This window comes from Nyctereutes procyonoides, unplaced genomic scaffold (assembly GCF_905146905.1).
Source record: "Nyctereutes procyonoides isolate TBG_1078 unplaced genomic scaffold, NYPRO_anot_genome, whole genome shotgun sequence".
NCBI classification, from domain to species: domain Eukaryota; kingdom Metazoa; phylum Chordata; class Mammalia; order Carnivora; family Canidae; genus Nyctereutes; species Nyctereutes procyonoides.
The window spans coordinates 20,757,707-20,774,766 of record NW_026575122.1 but is presented as its reverse complement, the minus strand read 5'-3'; the positions used below and the strand labels follow the sequence as shown (position 1 = coordinate 20,774,766).

General features: G+C 36.7%; 1 protein-coding gene across 4 annotated transcripts in view; it reads left to right on the top strand.

The window, feature by feature from the left end:
• Positions 1-17,060, top strand: part of HHIP (hedgehog interacting protein) — a 91,114-nt gene that overhangs the window by 8,549 nt on the left and 65,505 nt on the right. For all 4 annotated transcript variants that reach the window (XM_055336603.1, XM_055336602.1, XM_055336601.1 and 1 more), the window contains exons 3-4: positions 4,767-4,923; positions 5,601-5,802. In XM_055336603.1, coding sequence (XP_055192578.1) covers positions 4,767-4,923; positions 5,601-5,802 — 359 coding nt within the window. The remainder of the gene's footprint in view (positions 1-4,766; positions 4,924-5,600; positions 5,803-17,060) is intronic.

Below are 17,060 nucleotides of genomic sequence, written 5' to 3'. Positions count from 1 at the left end.
AAACTACAGCCATGTTTGTAAGGCTTTTCTTAAACCAGCTGTTTCTTCCTCTTTATCACATTCCCCAAAGCAGAGTGGGACAGGTCAGGGTTGCCTAGATGTCCTGCTGAGAAGCGATAACAGATTAGGTACCATAAAGGTTTGCTGCAAATTTCAAGTCTCCAAGGTTCAGCTTTACCAATATAATTTGAAAGTAATATGGACACTTAACCATTTTCACCTACCTTTATCTACCTGAGATAAATACAACTATGGTGGATTTAAGGACTCACCCACAAGTTCTCCATAGATGTGACGTTATTTTAGCTTCCAAAACAAACAACAAAAAGCAGTATCCAGCAAAAGAGAGAGCGCAGCAAATAGCTCAAAAGCCAGAACTGCAAGCACCTCGCTCCCCAGGATCAACATATGTGGTGACGAATGACAAATTTATTTTTCTACAAAGTTTGTATATATGTAAAACTGCTGAAGTGCATCAAGATGTCAAGTGCTTTTGGTGGCCACCCAGGCTGCCTTGAAAGATAACCAGATGAAAGCTCCACTCCAGTGGTGGATAGAGCAGCAAGGGTGCTTTCCAGGGACAGGCTACAGGCTTTAGCAACCAGCAGAGGGGACTTCCCCTGCATCTGTCAAATGCTAATAATCACCCTAAATACTTGTCCCAAAAGTAAGTTGTAAAAACACACTTTGTGTTAATTTATGTTAATTGATTTGTTTCCAGACTGATCCTTGGCACACAGTTGACCATTTTCTAAAGTATGATAGATAAGATGGTAATCCTCCCCACAGCCCTTGTCCCAACACAGAGGCTCTTTACAATTATAGAACACTTATTTTTCAGAAATCGCCCTCAAAGCAAATTTTTAATATTTTCAACTTCTTAAGTCTACTTAATGACACGGTTTACTTTTCTCTGGAGTTCAAAAGTGTGAAAAATAGATTTTTTGTGATACTTTCTTACAAGAAGTCAATATATTTGACTATTCTCATTAATAGCCTCATCTTTCTGTACATCAAAAACTTGAAAATACATGACTAAGGCAAATGCTGTAAGGAGTTGAGAGAGGAATAAAAGAAATCTCAGAGGCATCTTCATTTTTCCCCAATTGCCCAGTAGGCCAAGAAATAAACATACAAATGCTCTATCCCTTTGCTTCACCTTCATGACTTTAAGAAAACACCAGTCACTTCGGAATACATGCAGATCTGGAAGATAACTGCTTTTTAGAAACTTTAATTCAGAAATATTCAGTCTGCCTATTTTCAAAACATAAGAAATTAAGTCCATCATGAGGATACACTAGTGTTTTATTAGTCGTAGTATTCTCCAGTTGTGAATTGACTTAGGGAAGTAAATTCTTAAAGCTTCTAAGAATAACCAAATTGCATTCGAAAAAACAAAACAAACCACACACGCACACAGGAGCTCCTTGCTCGCACCACCGGTCCTGTTTTTTGCCTGCAGTATGGTGAGCAGGGTAAATGTTTTGCTATTCAACTCGGTGATGGCATAGTACACTGTGTGGGAAGCATATAAACGGACCTGCTAAATTAGCCTTGCGTCTTCACCTGTTACCATGAGAATCGTGATATAGTTTTTATCACTCCTAGACCATCATCTTTTCAGCTGTAGGTTATTTAGTGTGAAACGCTTGTATACAATTAGTTTGGTTGGCTTAATCCTGTTGCTAATGAGGCCAAGGTCAAGGGTTTGATTCCATAGCCACTCCTGACCCCCGTAAGATATCTTACACATGTGTCTTATTTGTCCCCAGGAAAGCAAACAAGACAGAATGGATGGATACATCAAAATCCACTACCTCTATTAGAAAATGCTGCCAAATGCAGCCTTATTGACCATGGGTTTTGTTTTGTTTTTTCCTTATCATGGTGAACAGCATATACAATGAGGAAAAGTAGTTTTTCCCTAGCATACATGGCCAAGAGAAAAGCTAGAGCTTAGAATATTCCACAGAGAATATTTATTTACATCAGTATGTTACAGGGTGTTTTGTGGCATAGTAGGACTGGATTCATCATGACACCGGAGAATAATTATAGGTCAACGATATTTGATAAGTTATCAGGAATTTTTTTTTAATGCAGCTGCTGGAATAATCAGTGCATTTCCATCATTGTAGACTTGATCATACTGTGATGATCCAGGGTGAACTAAATACCCACCTTCAGTAAAATGCTCTTTAGGGTATTGTTCCAAATAGACGGGTGCCATTTGGTAAATTATAGCTTCCCTGGCAATAAATGTAAGCCCGGTGTCCTGAAACCAGGTCCCTGTTAGCTCTTCACAGCAAAATATATCTTATTAATCACTGTCCACAAAATCAGATTCTTTAAGTTAAAGTATTAATAAAAGTATCAGATGTTGCAATTCAAATATTGTAATTATGAGGAAAATGCCCTTACTTTTATGAGAAAGTCTTTTGAGTTGGCTCCCTCCTTCACACTTACTCAGTTTGCTTAGATTCTGTAAAATATTTGTAGTAATTCATTAATAATGCCTTTTTGTTTTTGTTTTAATTTGGTAAGATAACACCTCTGGAGCCATAGAGCTTATTAATCTGTAGTCATTAATCCTCAGATATTCCATTTGAAAATGATTTCTCGCTGCTGCATGTTTGTCTCCAGCTAATAACTCCTTGTAAAATAGAATCAGCCATCAGTATTTATTAATTTTCTCTTAAAATGGCATGGTTTTGCATACTGTAATCATGGAATACAGTTACTTTTTAAAAAGCAAACTTGAAATTTCTTCTCAGTTGCACTTTGAAATTTTTTTGTGATCCTACAGGCAAATATCACATTAAAACAAAATTTCTCATTTACACATTCAGTTATAAATATATCCATAGTATGACAGTATTTCTGCATGCATAATATTGGCATGGAGATCTTGCTGCCTGATGGGAGCTCTGTGTGTGTCCCCAAAAAAAGATCTAGCCCAAAACTGCAAAAAGTTTGATTTAGCAACGCAGTTTTCCTTTTCTTCTTTTTACATCAAACAGACTTGTTCAACACTACTGGGCAGTTTTCATCTATATGCTTAGCTAGGAAAGAATGGGGGAGAAAAAGTTATCTTTTGTAAACAGGGAATTGCTGAAGAAGAGTAAATGCGGCTGCAGCCTTCATTCCTCTCCCCAATTTCTAATCCCTGAATTTTTTCAAAGAAAGATAACCTCCTTCCAGCTGCCTTGTCCCTCCCATAGAGCACCCCTCCCAGCTGCCATGCCTCCTTTCAGTCTCACCCCCACCCCCACCCAGACACTCTCTCTCTCACACACACACTCTCTCTCTCTCTGTCTCTCTCTCTGTCTCTCTCCCAAGGACATCTGCTCTCACTTGCCTGATTTCCAAGAAGATGTTTCCCAATAGCCTAGTCACATAGTAGCCTTGAAGAGTCTGTCTCAGAAATTTAGGAGTGATACATTTTACCCAAAAGTTAGGTCAAAATGTACCTCAAGACCCTCAGAATTCTAAGATTAGTTTTAGGTTTGAGGGGCCGTAGGTCAGGCTCATAGAAAATAGACTTTTACCATGTTCTACCGGTGTCACTTGGTTGTCCCAAATTCTTGTTCTTGGAAATCCTTGGAATCCTGGGTGAATCATACAACTTCTAAACATCAGCTAAGTTACAAGGTGCCTTTATCACAAAGCTGTTAGGTATACAGTAATCTGATTTGTTAGGTAAAAATCAAAACATCCATAAAGATGTGAGACCTACAGCAGGAAGTTAGGACGTTACACAAGGTCAACTCTGGTAGCAATATCATATTTTGAGAGCAGAAATCATCAGAATATGGAAGGAATCTTAGTAATATGCTCTCCCCCCCAAAACACCTAATACCTTATTAATTCAATTGTGAAAATAATGTCAAAATTATTTTTTTGTCATAAAGTCCTCTTCTTTTTTAGTCAAATATAGCTGTTTTTATTTGATAAATATTGTCAATTTGTACAAAAAGAGAAAACATCTTTCAGATCTCTTTAAGTATCTGTTTTGCATTTTTGTTTTGACTTATTATTATTATTATTATTATTATTATTTTTTTTTTGGTGTGGGTGGCTTACCAGCTTTCTGATTGAGAAGACTGAAGGGATATTTTATTTTTTTTGAAGGGATATTTTAAATACAGTTTATGTCTTAGAAAATAATCATGGATTTTCTATAAGAGGGATAGGAAAAGGGCACATCACATATGTATTTGAAAATGGACACTCTGTTCTTAGCACCATTGTAGTGAGTCAGACATTTATTACAGCATATAAGGAGTGAGTGACAGTACAAAAAGAATTATAAAATGACCCAACTTGGCCCCATGATGGCCCATCTCTTTCTCATTCTAATGTGTTCTTCTTAAGAAGTTATTTATTATTAGTGTAGGGGGAAAAAGTGCTGAATAGTGATCAGATAAACTTATAAGTACAACATATGGTAACTGAAGAAGCTTGCAAACAGAGCCAATGCAATAACAAGATTAATGCTGGATTTGTATTATGTGTATTTTGTTTGAGTCTTTTGAAATATCCAATGCAATATTGTTTCATTTTAATTGAAATTCTTAACTTTTGGTTAAAAATGGAAATCCCAAGACCAAAAAAAAAAAAAAAAAAAAGGTTTTTCTTTCATTATTTTTCTAGGATATTCATATTGTTTCTAAAAAATTTTTTCCTGTATTTTATCTCTTAAATAGGATGTTTTTACTGTGATGCTACATATTTCTCATCAGTCTTTTTGCATTTCTTTAAAGGTTTCATTCAAACTACTGCTGAAGAGTTTTGCTTTTACTACGCAAGAAAAGATGGTGGGTTGTGCTTTCCAGATTTTCCAAGAAAACAAATCAGAGGACCAGCATCTAACTACTTGGACCAGATGGAAGAATATGACAAAGTGGAAGAGATCAGCAGGTTCATAAAGATAAATGCTCTTTAATCTTAAAAAACAAAAACAAAAAAAACAACTGACAAATCTTGTGGTTTTGATAGTAAATCAACTGTCTGTGCTTGATTCCAGCAGCTATATCCTCCAGATGCTTTTTTTTTTTTTTTTTCCTTTTTGGTAGTTTGCTTCTCTAATATCATATTTGCTTAAATGCTTTTAATGCTTAGGCTAATCTTTTATTATAAGTTTGGCTTCTCTGTGATTCATATGAACTTCATGATTATAGTTTTAAGCTTGACCTTTATGATTGTTGTTAGCTTATGGAAATATTCAGCACAATTATTATTAGCAAATCAGCAAATCAGAGTTTTATAAATAGATCTTAGAACTTTCTCTCTGAAGGCGTTTTATTAGAGTAAAGCTAAATTTTATTATAGTCACTGAAAGATAAGATGATGAGCATATTAAATTTTAAAATATGTAAAATTTTTATTTTAAATCTCTCTTTGACTTTTTGATAGAGGCTGTTTTATTTGTTCCACTGAAAATTTAAAAGACTCATATTGTGACTTGGGTTAACAGCATGTCACGATTCTCAAAACCATTGGTACCTAGAGGAAATATATTTTGAAAAGGATGCTAAGTGCATTCTTTACATCCTTCACCTCAAGAAAAGCTTACCAGTTTTCTTTAATTTGTTTAGAAAGCACAAACACAACTGCTTCTGTATTCAGGAGGTTGTGAGTGGGCTGCGCCAGCCTGTCGGCGCCCTGCATAGTGGGGATGGCTCTCACCGTCTCTTCATTCTGGAAAAAGAAGGTTACGTGAAGATCCTTACCCCCGAAGGAGAAATTTTCAAGGAGCCTTATTTGGACATTCACAAACTTGTTCAAAGTGGAATAAAGGTTGGCTTTTTAAATTTTATTTATTTTTGTTCTGGCTATGTTAATTTTATTTTAGTTGTTACCATTCTCATTAAAAGTATTTGTAATAAAAGAAATAATATTTAAGGAGAAAATAAGGATTCAACATAAGGGGACAATAATTATGGCAACTAAATTGGGACGGTGACATTAAATTTTTAATGTTATTTGGTAAGCAGTGCAATCAGGTTGATATCTTGACATGCTTTCCTTATGTAATTTACACGTTTAAAATAATTCTTGATTTTATGAAGTCTGTGTTTAAATGTTGCTTAACAGGCATAATATTTAGAATTTTGTATCAGCACTTGCTAGTAGACACAAAGAGGTCTTTCGGTTATTTTGGCAATAGCAAAGCATTCTCTTACCACATCTGTTTTTGAGTCTGTGTCATAAAAAAATGCTACTTTTACTGTGCCTTTGTTGTACAATGTTTTTACAGGTAAGTCAAATGTTTTCATCTATAATTGGCCATTTTTATATTACATATGCGCATATACTGCCTTCTTTCTGACTTCTCCAATTTGAATTCTCATGTTAAATAATCTAGTAGTGTATAAATAAATGTTTGTCAAGTGTGTTTGACAAGAGCATAACATACTTTACTATGAGCAGTGCTAAGCTATAAAGCAAATTGTGGCATTTTAAAATCAATCAAGGCACACTCAAGAGCTCATGACTAATTTAGAGTGAAACAAAGAAACAGTATGATTTGAGAAGAACTGGTTTTCTTTTTTATTTTTTACCTGGGGAAAAAAGTCAAAGGAGGATTTATACTCTTCTACTCATATGGAAATGAACTCCTCCTTGCTGTATTGAGCTCTTCTCAAAGGTAAGAACATCAGAACCAGAAGAAACAAGTGGAAAAAGTAGAGGTATATTCCTGATATCGGTTGATTACCTACCATGTAAAATAATTAGAATGATTCAGTTAGAATAGAGGGATTCTAAATTCTGTGTTGTTGGTACCACCCAAATTCAGGTGTGCATTGCGACAGTGTCACCAAGACATTCTGCATAAGAGAAGCACTTTGTGGTACTTATGGTCCTTTTTGGAAAAGGACTTTAACACCAACACACAGATCATTTGGAAAATCTGTTTAACTCAGTAGTTTCAATTTTCCCCAGTAAAAATTTTCATTAGAATTCAGAGCAAATCACCAAAAGTCTCTTAAAATGAAGCATTAATGTTTTGCACATGAGACTTCAGTAAATACATTTTGAAATGTATTCTGGTAATTCACTGCCAGTGGTACCTAAAGAGCAAGGATTAAGATACAACAGCAAGAACATTACTCACTAGCAGTGTATTTTTCTTACTGTGAAAGTTAAGCATACTCTATATGAAGGAAAAAAATTGGAGAATGTATTTTCAAAATCATCACCTATAATCTCATCAGTTAAAAGATACCACCACTAACATTTTGATATACTTCCAGCTTTTATATTAAAACTAGATGAACTTATCCTGACTGCACAGGTAATACAGGTCCATATTAATAAATGTGGAAACACACAAGAACATGTTTTGTTTTTCTCCTAAGCAGCTTTAAAATAAAATTGAAATCAAACTGTATATACATCTTTTTAGCCTTCTTTTTTTGACATAACAATTTGTCGTGAATATGTTAACAGTTGAAAACTTCTCTCAAAACTTTAGTTTTTATCTTTTCTGGGTATTCCATTTCCTAATTACGAGACATTTAGTGTGACTCCAGTATTTTCTTTTTATCAGTGTAAAAAAGATGACTTATCATTCTCGTGTGTATTGTCTAACCTGCTCATGAATGACTTCTTACTGTGCATTTATAGAAGGAGCATTACTGAGATGAAGGACATAAACCGTGATACACATTGCCAGTGGCTTTGGAATATATTTTCAAGGATTTGAAAGAATAACATATAGCTTTTAAATATTATTTGAATAACAGTATTGGTTTTAAAAAGATAATGCATGATAAAATGTAGGTATAAGAAATGGTCTCAATTTTGTCGTACGAAGTAAGGAACTCATGTTCTTGTTTCTACTTCAATTTAAATGGCTAAGGAATGACTGACTGCCTTTTAATTGGGGCTCCTTCAAAATGCTTCTTTCAACTTATGCCCATTTATTGCGATAATGAATGAAAGTTTATCTTCTCCGACTTTGAGACATTTCATCATGCAATAAAATTGCACAAGCCAGATTATGACAGTGCCATGGTTCTAGAGTATCTATGTTCTGCAGGCCTCTGGAAATTCTGTGGAACACCCTTTGTGTCTTGTTTCCTAGGACAGTTCCAGGGCTTTTAGGACTTAAACTTCAAGCTCATTATTCAACATTTGTAGAATATATAATATGACATATTTTAAAGTGCAATATTTGAATTCTCTTGGAGTTTGAGACTAGTGATGTCAATAAGATAAGAACCAATCACATGGATATTTGAGTGCATCCTGTATAGTGAGCAATGAGACCACAGCCTTGTTCCCTCAGGCAGGTGATGCTATGACTGTCCCTCCTTATCTTAGGCTCCGTGAAACTTCCATCACAAGTCATGAATTGGAAGTGTTAGAAGAGGCCACTGTTGGTATGATGGGGCAGATGCCAACACAATTGTGGAGTGATCCTACCACTGATTTTTGTGATATGCCCCTCAGAGACTTCTGCAGTAAAAATATTTTCACACCTATTTCACAGTAATTTTTTTCAGGCTTCTTGATATATGGGTAGTTAGTGTGTTCGTGGCAGTATTCTGTGTTCATCAACAATCATTTTACATAAAAACACAAATACCATTTTCATAAATTATTATGTATATAACTTTTCTGTTCTTTCAGTTTTAAAATTCTAAGAGAGGACATAAAGCTTCTTCCACTGACTAAAATGCTGATTGCAATACTCAGATCACAGAAATTAATAATGTATACTAAAACCTAACCTTCGTATGTTTGAAATGGAAGCAAGACAAACCACAGTGAAGGTCCCCCCCCCATGAATATTAAATAATGACCAGTTTGAGTCAAACATAAAGAGGAATTCCTGATTATAAGAGTTTCTAAAAGCTTGCTATAAGGGAAACCGGAATTCCATTTCTGCTAATTGTCAATTAGGAATCAGCAGGAATTTCTGTCACCTGGTAAAGGATTGACCTTTTCGTGGCAAGAAACTGGACTTGGTTGATATCCTCAAACCTTTACCAGCCCTAGTAAAGCTGGTAAATTCTTGAAATTCTTCAAGCTACTTCAGAGAAGTGCCATCAGCATAGCCAATCACCCAGGGAACTTCGACAACTCTTCCCTAAGTGGTCCTATCTGAAGCTAAAAATATGATGTCTTATTTTAAACACCCATATTGTGCTGCCTATACTTGTAGGAGATTTCAGTACACGTAATTGTCTATGTCTCACCAAACCAAAGTTATATGCAAAAATGCAAAACACAAGCTGAAGAATTGACTTTCCTTCCTACAGGAAATAAATTGTTGAGTTGGATTGAATGCAATAAATTCTCATGACATATGAATTTAAACTGCCATTCATTTGGGAAGAGATGATTCCATTCACAACAGCTCAGATCCTAGAAGACTGAGTTTTGTGAAATTGCCCTGTAAAGAGTGAGTCAGAAAAATGTTTTAAGAGTGTGCAGTGATTTGATAGACTTTTGATTATAGTGCACCGTGTAAATTAACCATTAGTACATTGAAGAATGATCCAAGTGCTCAACTGGTGCGCAGTCTTTAAAATCATCATTTGTGGGTGTGTATGTGTGTATATGTTTGCACATGCGTTGTTTGTTGTTTTATTCCAAAGGCAGAAATTTTTAAAATTATACTATCTCCCTGGGTAAAAACTTCTTTAAGATACTGGTAGTTTGAAATCTTTAAATTGAGCTTATATCTGAATCCTGAGTCAGACCTTGCAGCAAGTTCTAGAACCAGCTTCATCTATCTGAAGTCCTAGGGAATGACAAACCAGTGGTTCTCAAGAATGGCTGCACAGTATAATTGCCTAAGATCTTTCAAAAATCCTGCTGTTCAAATTAAATCGCACTGTCTGGGATTGGAACTTAGGTATTGATATGATTTTACAGCTTTCTCAATTTCAATGTGTAGCCAATATGAGAGGCACTGGTCTAGACAGAACCAAACCCCTGGGTCAGTTACACATTGAATGAGACGCGTTTTCTCTCTGCCCAGAGTATACCCAAGTGCTATTACTGAAATGACCACTGGGAGCAAATGGTTGGATCCTAGTTGTCATTTAACCTATGCCTTTTGTCACTTATTTGGCCCATACATACTGCTTGTCCACTTTGAGTGAGAAGATGAGTTCATTCTTTTGCCCTGTAAGATTCTTGATATAAAGTTTTAAAAAATAGTATTTTAAAATCTCAACAATTCTAATTGGACAGTTGCTTTGCCTGTTAAATTTTTCCTGTTTTTGTTCCTTTTGGAACCTAGTATTCAGCTAGTTGGCAAAACATTATTGTTCCTGTTCCTAAAGTATGTAGTTTGCATTTATATCTGTATACCCTTTTAAAAATGACAAGGACACCAAAAGTTATTCTAGGGTAATTTTACCAAACTTCTGACTACCACGGATCTGAAAGTCAGCCTTAGCTCTGTGTGTGTGCAGTAAGGACAAGCCTGCACCTGTTACCTACAGGGTGGCCTCTCAAGAAAACCAACACGCAGCTTTCTCTGCCACTCAGTTCTCATGAGCGGCCAGAAGACAGAGAGGCTCACACCCACAACAGCCCTTTTGGCTAGCAACGTGCAGCAGACAAAGCCAAAAGACTTGTCTATCATTGGAACAAGTGTGACTGGACTCCTGTCCCTCTCTATCTACTTGGATCCTCATTTCAAAAGATGCTTTTTGAAGCAATCCTTTTACCAGGGGAGGAGAGGACATAAGGCTGAAAGCTGCTGATTGTCCGGGTGACTGAGCCCATTGAGGTGGGACTCTTGAGAGACAGTGGCCTGGGCGCCCGGGAGCCACGGGAGCATGTGGAGGAGGACGCAGGGTGTGCCGGGGCAAGCCCCAGTGGGGCAGCCTGTGATTTCACATGCTTGTAAATCACACGCATAATTATGAGCATCGAAAGTTTAATGAAATCCAAGTGCTCATCAACCCATTGGGGCTGATGTCCTATTTCGCTGAAGTTTGTCAGAGACTTAACTTTTCATGTTTTCCTCTGCCTTCAAATTGCTGTCTTACGGCAGCCCATGAAACATTAGTATTTTTTGCTGGAGTGAAATAAGAGCAGAAGTGGAAAGCAATTTACTTATCAAAAGTGGTAGTGGAAAACTGCATGCACACAAATGCATATGTCGATGATTGTACCATGTGTCAAATAGTTCCACAGAAAATCATGAGAAGCCTGCTTTTAAGCATACTTTAGGTTGGAAGAAAGTATGTGTTCCCTTGAAAGAAAGCTGCAAAATATATTTGGTAAATATTGCAATAGATAATCACCATCCTAAAATGTTTTTGTGTATATGGCATTTTTCAAGTTCCTGACCGATCCAAATACTGCATTAGAAGAGAATTGCTACAGCGGTGGAAATAACCATGAGATAACTTTACTCTAAAAATGATTAGAAAGTTAATTAAATAGTCTGCCCTCAAATAAAAACTTTTTAATGCCTTCCCTTTCTTTGTAGTTTAACATTCTGGTTCCAAACCATTAAGTTAAAATGCAAGCAAAACAGATCTGCAAGTAAAATTTGGGGCCACAGTTATTTTTTTATATCAAGGTAGTAATGAGATGGTATTAAACACAACTATTTTTTTTTATTGAGTGTCACTGACACTTTACAACAGAATGCCCTGTACTCTGTGAAAAATGTTTTTTGTAATTTTTAAAGAGGTTGAATCTCATTTCAAATCTATTAGGAATGTCCACAGAGCAATTATTTTATGTAAAGCAAAAAGTCCCCTGGTGTTGTGAAATAATGTCTGTATCATTCATCTCTGGTGTTCTTATTTCTTTATTTTGGCATTTGCAATCCTATTGATAAAGCATTTTAATAAATATAAATGTGCATATATATAGTGCATGCCAGTATAAGCCAGTTTAATCTATAAAGTATTTTTCATCATGCATCCTGTTTTTACTGAAGCAGAAACTGTGAAGTGGCAGATGTAATGTCCCTCCATTGAGTAGAGAAAGGCCCCTTCTACATTTTAGATCCCATAAGTCACAGCTGAGGTGAAGAAAGTTTTTACATTAATGTCTCTATATTTATCTAAGACTTAAAGGGCAGAGGAAATAGAGCCTATAAATCTCAGAAGTCTGTGGTAATCATTAACACAGGTGAAAAACTAAGAAATCGGGACCCTAGAGAGGGACCCTGCCACTTCTTAAAAAGCATCTGTCTGAACGTGGCTGCCACCACCTCACAGATCTGACTAGAAAGAGAAGAAAGAAGAGCTATTGTTGATACCACCTGTCATTGCTGCCCAGTAGCTATGTTATCTCACAAAAAGAAGATAGCGGGCATCAGAAAACGAGCTGTAAATGGAAGAAAGTAGCATAGCACTCTGTTTTAGAGACATTCAATAGCTTTTCTTTCCCCAAACTACAGTCCTCAGGCAAGCCTTGTTGTCAGCAAGTATCCTGCAGTCTTCGTTACTAATCATATTCACCATTTTTTAAGCACTTACTTTGCTCAGCCGTGACACAGATTACCCCAGTAATCCTGACAGTGACCCTGTGAGGCACATATTAATATCCCATTTCACAGATGGAGAGACTGAGGCCCAGAAGTTAGGTAAACTGCCCAGGATAACCCAGCTAGCAAGCACCAGAGCCAGATTTCCAAGGCAGTGTTCTGATGCTATGCTCTCCCGCTCTCTGCCTCTGGCTCTGGTGCTTGCCCAAGGAAGCTGACAGCCTAGACCTAGCATCAAGCATACAAACTTGGGTTCCAGTCACTGCATCCACACCATGTGCTGCTTGTTTGGCCTTAGGCAAGTGATTTAATCTCCCTAGTCTTAGTTTGTCTGTAGAACGGGATAATAAAAGGTGGTGTCTAACACTTTCCATGTACAATCTCACATGAATCTGAAATACTTTGTAAGTATTAGCTCTTATCATCTATCATACTAACATGAAAAGGGAGTGAAGGAGAGAAAACAAGACAAGCCCCAGAATGACACACAAGCTCCAGGGGCTACTGTGAACCTTATGCCCTGGCATGTTACACACCCCTTGATATGGGATTGAATGCTAACTAATGGGAGCTCTCTGATAGTATTAGCATTTCCCCCAAAGATATATAGCAGACCCATGGAAACAAAGTTATATTGAGGTATGTGTGTGAATTTTCTTTAATTCAAAAAGATAAACCTAGAATATATTTTTATTTAAGTGTGTAACTAGAGAAAGACAATACCTTCACTTTTATAGCATTGTCTCTTGATAGTAGGTAATATGGCATTGCTACCCTGCCTAATGATGCAAAAGTCCCTAGTTCTGGGATTTCTCAGAACACATGGCTAAGGATGATTAAGCACAGAGCAGTGACCCCTAAGCATGGCAGCAGCCTTTCCTTAGAATTTCTGTGCTTCCATAGTAGTTTTTCTCAACCTGGATATTATAGTAATGAAGGTCTTTTTGTGTGTTTATTTTGGAACATGGTTTGTGTCAATCTGCCATGGAGTTAATAAATTGTAGGATTTGCAAAGGAAATATACTGGGACTGAAAACTAAGAAGGCACATATTTTTGCCCACTAGCAACTATTGCCCAAAGCACAGTTGTAAAATCTCAGGATTTGGGAGGCAAGCCGTTGGGCCAAGTTGCTATGAAGTTAACATGTAATGTCATGACAAAGAGAGTGTACTACTCAACAAAATATTTGTTTAAAAACAGAGATTAGTAAAACATACCATGAAGTCAGGGATGAGAGAACTTTAAAGGAAAACTTCAAAGTTAAACAAGAGCAACCACAGTGAAAAGTGCTGGAGATCAGTTTCAAGAATATGTAAATGGAATGACCTCAACTATCTCCTTCTTGTTTATGTAGCATTTTTCTTTTAACAGACATTAATGTTTGCATTTCTATAATAAATATATAGATAGGTTTATTTATGTTATGTAATATGTAATGATCATATACAATAACTATGTTCTCAATTACAATACATTTTAGTTTATTTCTCGGTAGTATTCTGCAATTGACTTTTAGTTTTTAAGCCGTAAAGAGTGTGATTATGTTGAGCTATCATAATGTCAAGATGACCAGAACTGAGGGCATGTATAAAGTTTTTTTTTATTATTTATTTATTTTATTTGTTTTGAGGGGGAGGTTTAGAAAGGGAGGGGGACAGGATAAGAGAGAGAGAGAGGGCATCTTAAGTAGTCTTCCATGCCCAGCACAGAGCCCCACACGAGGCTCTGTCTCCCCACCCTGAGATCATGAACTGAGCTGAAATCAAGGGCCGGATACTCAATTGAATAAGCCACCCAGGCGCCCCTATAAAGTGTTTTTAAAACCTGGATCACTGCCTGGATATTAAATCAGCTTTGGACTTTGCAGTCAAAATATACTTTGAAAAACAAAATGCTGTTTATTGAGGCCATTCTGTAATGTAATATAATGAGAAAAGCTTGAAAAACTCTTTCTTTCAACCATCTAATTTTCTATCTCAGCATGATTTTGTGATACCAGGTGACAACACATGTGGTCAGAGTGGCTCAGGAATTACCATCAAAAGGGAGGTAAAATTTGAATCCTTTAGTGAGTGAATTTTTTTTTTTACTTTATCTGGACATGACATGTACAATTTAATTTTAAGTTCATCCATTCACTCATTTAAAAATATTGTGTAATTCCACAGGTCTAAATTCCAAATCACAGAAAATCTGTAAAAAAGAAGTTATTTAAGATAAAATATGTGCTAATTACTCTATCAAAGTATATGTAGGACAAAAACAGAAAAAGATAACATCAATGAATTTGATTAATTCCATCATTGTTAGCAATTAAAGTCATTCAATCTAATTGTGATCTGAACCCAATAAACTGAAGCTAATATAAAAATAAAACATTATGACAAAAGGATCTTAAAATTTTACATATTGTTAAAAAATTCTTGAGAAAATAATACTCCTTTCAAATGCCCAAATATAAAATATTCTGGCTTTCTCTTTAAATTCTTAGTTTTTTAAAAAAAATTTTTTAATAAGCTATTTCTAAACCAGCCTCTTACCCTAAAGCACCTTTGATCCAAATGGATCACAAACTCAATAAAATTACATCTGACCGTAGGCTATTTCTAGATATGGAAAACACATCTGTTCTAAGAACTCTTAGCCAACAGTTTGAAACTGTTCAAAAAAATTCCTAAAAGAAAGGAAAAAAAAAAAACTGTACACAGTGACAATAGAAGATTCTTGACATTAGAAAAAAATTAGGAAAGCACTACTGAAAAAGGATAAAAAGATAACCAAATTTAATTCCCATTAAATCTTGGGCTTTTTATGAAAGAATGGTGATGAAGTTCTCACAATTCCAACATGTTTCTTGGACGGATGTGAACACACCTGTTCAGAAAAGGTGAAATAAAACTTGAACTGACTTCCTTTTGCACGCAGGTCACCAGCCATCTGTTATAAGTGATCAGTTCCTAACCTTACACCAGACTCAAGCCTGTGAACTGAGGTTGAAAAAGCCACACAGCTTGTACTCTCTTATCCAGTCTGCTGTGGGTTTTCCCTGTTTAACCACCATTAAAACTTCTCTTTAAGTCTCCAGGGGTTTGGAAGATCAGATTAACCCCATGGCAGTAATAATGTATTTACACCCAGGGTCTCTGTGTGTATCACTTGCGGCCGATTTCAGGATTTTGTGACTCACAGTGATGTGGCTAGCTCCAAAAAGATTTAGCCAATAGCTGGCATATCTCTTTTCTTTTCTTTTCTTTTCTTTTTTTTTTTTTTTTTTTGCTGGCATATCTCTTTAATCGCAACCTAAAGACAATGTCTCTTTGTCCAAGGAAGCTTGTGTATGAATGTGTGTATGTGTGTGTGTGTCTGCGCGTGCGCATGCGCGTAAGGATGTTGTGTCTATTTTAAGATTTTGGCTTTGATTAAATGTCAATACATATAAAAACTTCTGCACAGAAACAAACAAAAACAAAACGTAGCTTTTTGGACATGACTGACTAGGTGAGCTTCTACCGTTGTAAATAATTATTACAGGCACCTACCAAGGGAAGGAAACCTGTGTTGACAGCATCCATTTTCAACACCTTTGATCCCTAAAGTGTTACATTCCTGTCATATCCCACCTCACCTGGGTATGTGTGAGAACAAATCACTAGTGGCCATAGCACTCATCCACTGCCAAGATAAGGGTACCAGTTTTGCCAGTGGTTATAGGACTTGGAACAGTCTACTTAACTTTCTGGGATCTCTGCGTCCTCATCTTTGAAGTCAAAGGAGTAGGCTAAATGAAACCTTAGGTCCTTTCTAGCTCCAAATTCTGTGAAATGGAAAGCAGTACAAGTCTCCAGCTGTTTCCAGGGGGAAGCAATCAGTGGGACTCAGGCACTAGACACTTCGCGCTTGCCCAGGTTCAGAGAGTGTGAGGCTTACTTCCCTTTATTCTGACTTTTTTTTCCTCCTTTGTCCAGATGCAGAAACCCTGCCAGTATCTGCCAGTGCAGGGCTTACTGAGCACCCTACCACACTGGCAAAGAAGTGCCCTCGCCTTTCTGTGTGGTCCTCATCACTCCAGTTAAACTTTTTTTTTTAAAGATTTTATTTATTTATTCATGATAGAGAGAGAGAGAGAGAGAGAGAGAGGCAGAGACACAGGCAGAGGGAGAAGCAGGCTCCATGCAGGGAGCCCGATGTGGGACTCGATCCCAGGATTCCAGGATCACGCCCTGGGTCAAAGGAAGGCGCTGAACCGCTGAGCCACCCAGGGATCCCCTCCAGTTAAATTTTTAAAAGCTATGAACGTCAGCATGGACTGAGACATCAGGTTTCAGTTAATAATGGCAGGATAACATCTTTAGTGTGTAGGGATAACAGGGTGGCAAGTTTTCAAACCTCCAAGAATGAAGGTGAAGATGTATTATGACCTTAAAGTGGGCTGAGGAGGAGACCAGTCTGTAGCTGAGTGAAGGAAGAGAAACGTAGTCCAAGAAGGCAAGGTCACAGAGTTGCACATCTGTGTGTTGGTGAGGATGGGAAGCTGCATTGTTTAGTGGAGGGTCTTAACATTTTCCAAGGTCTTTGGCTTTTACG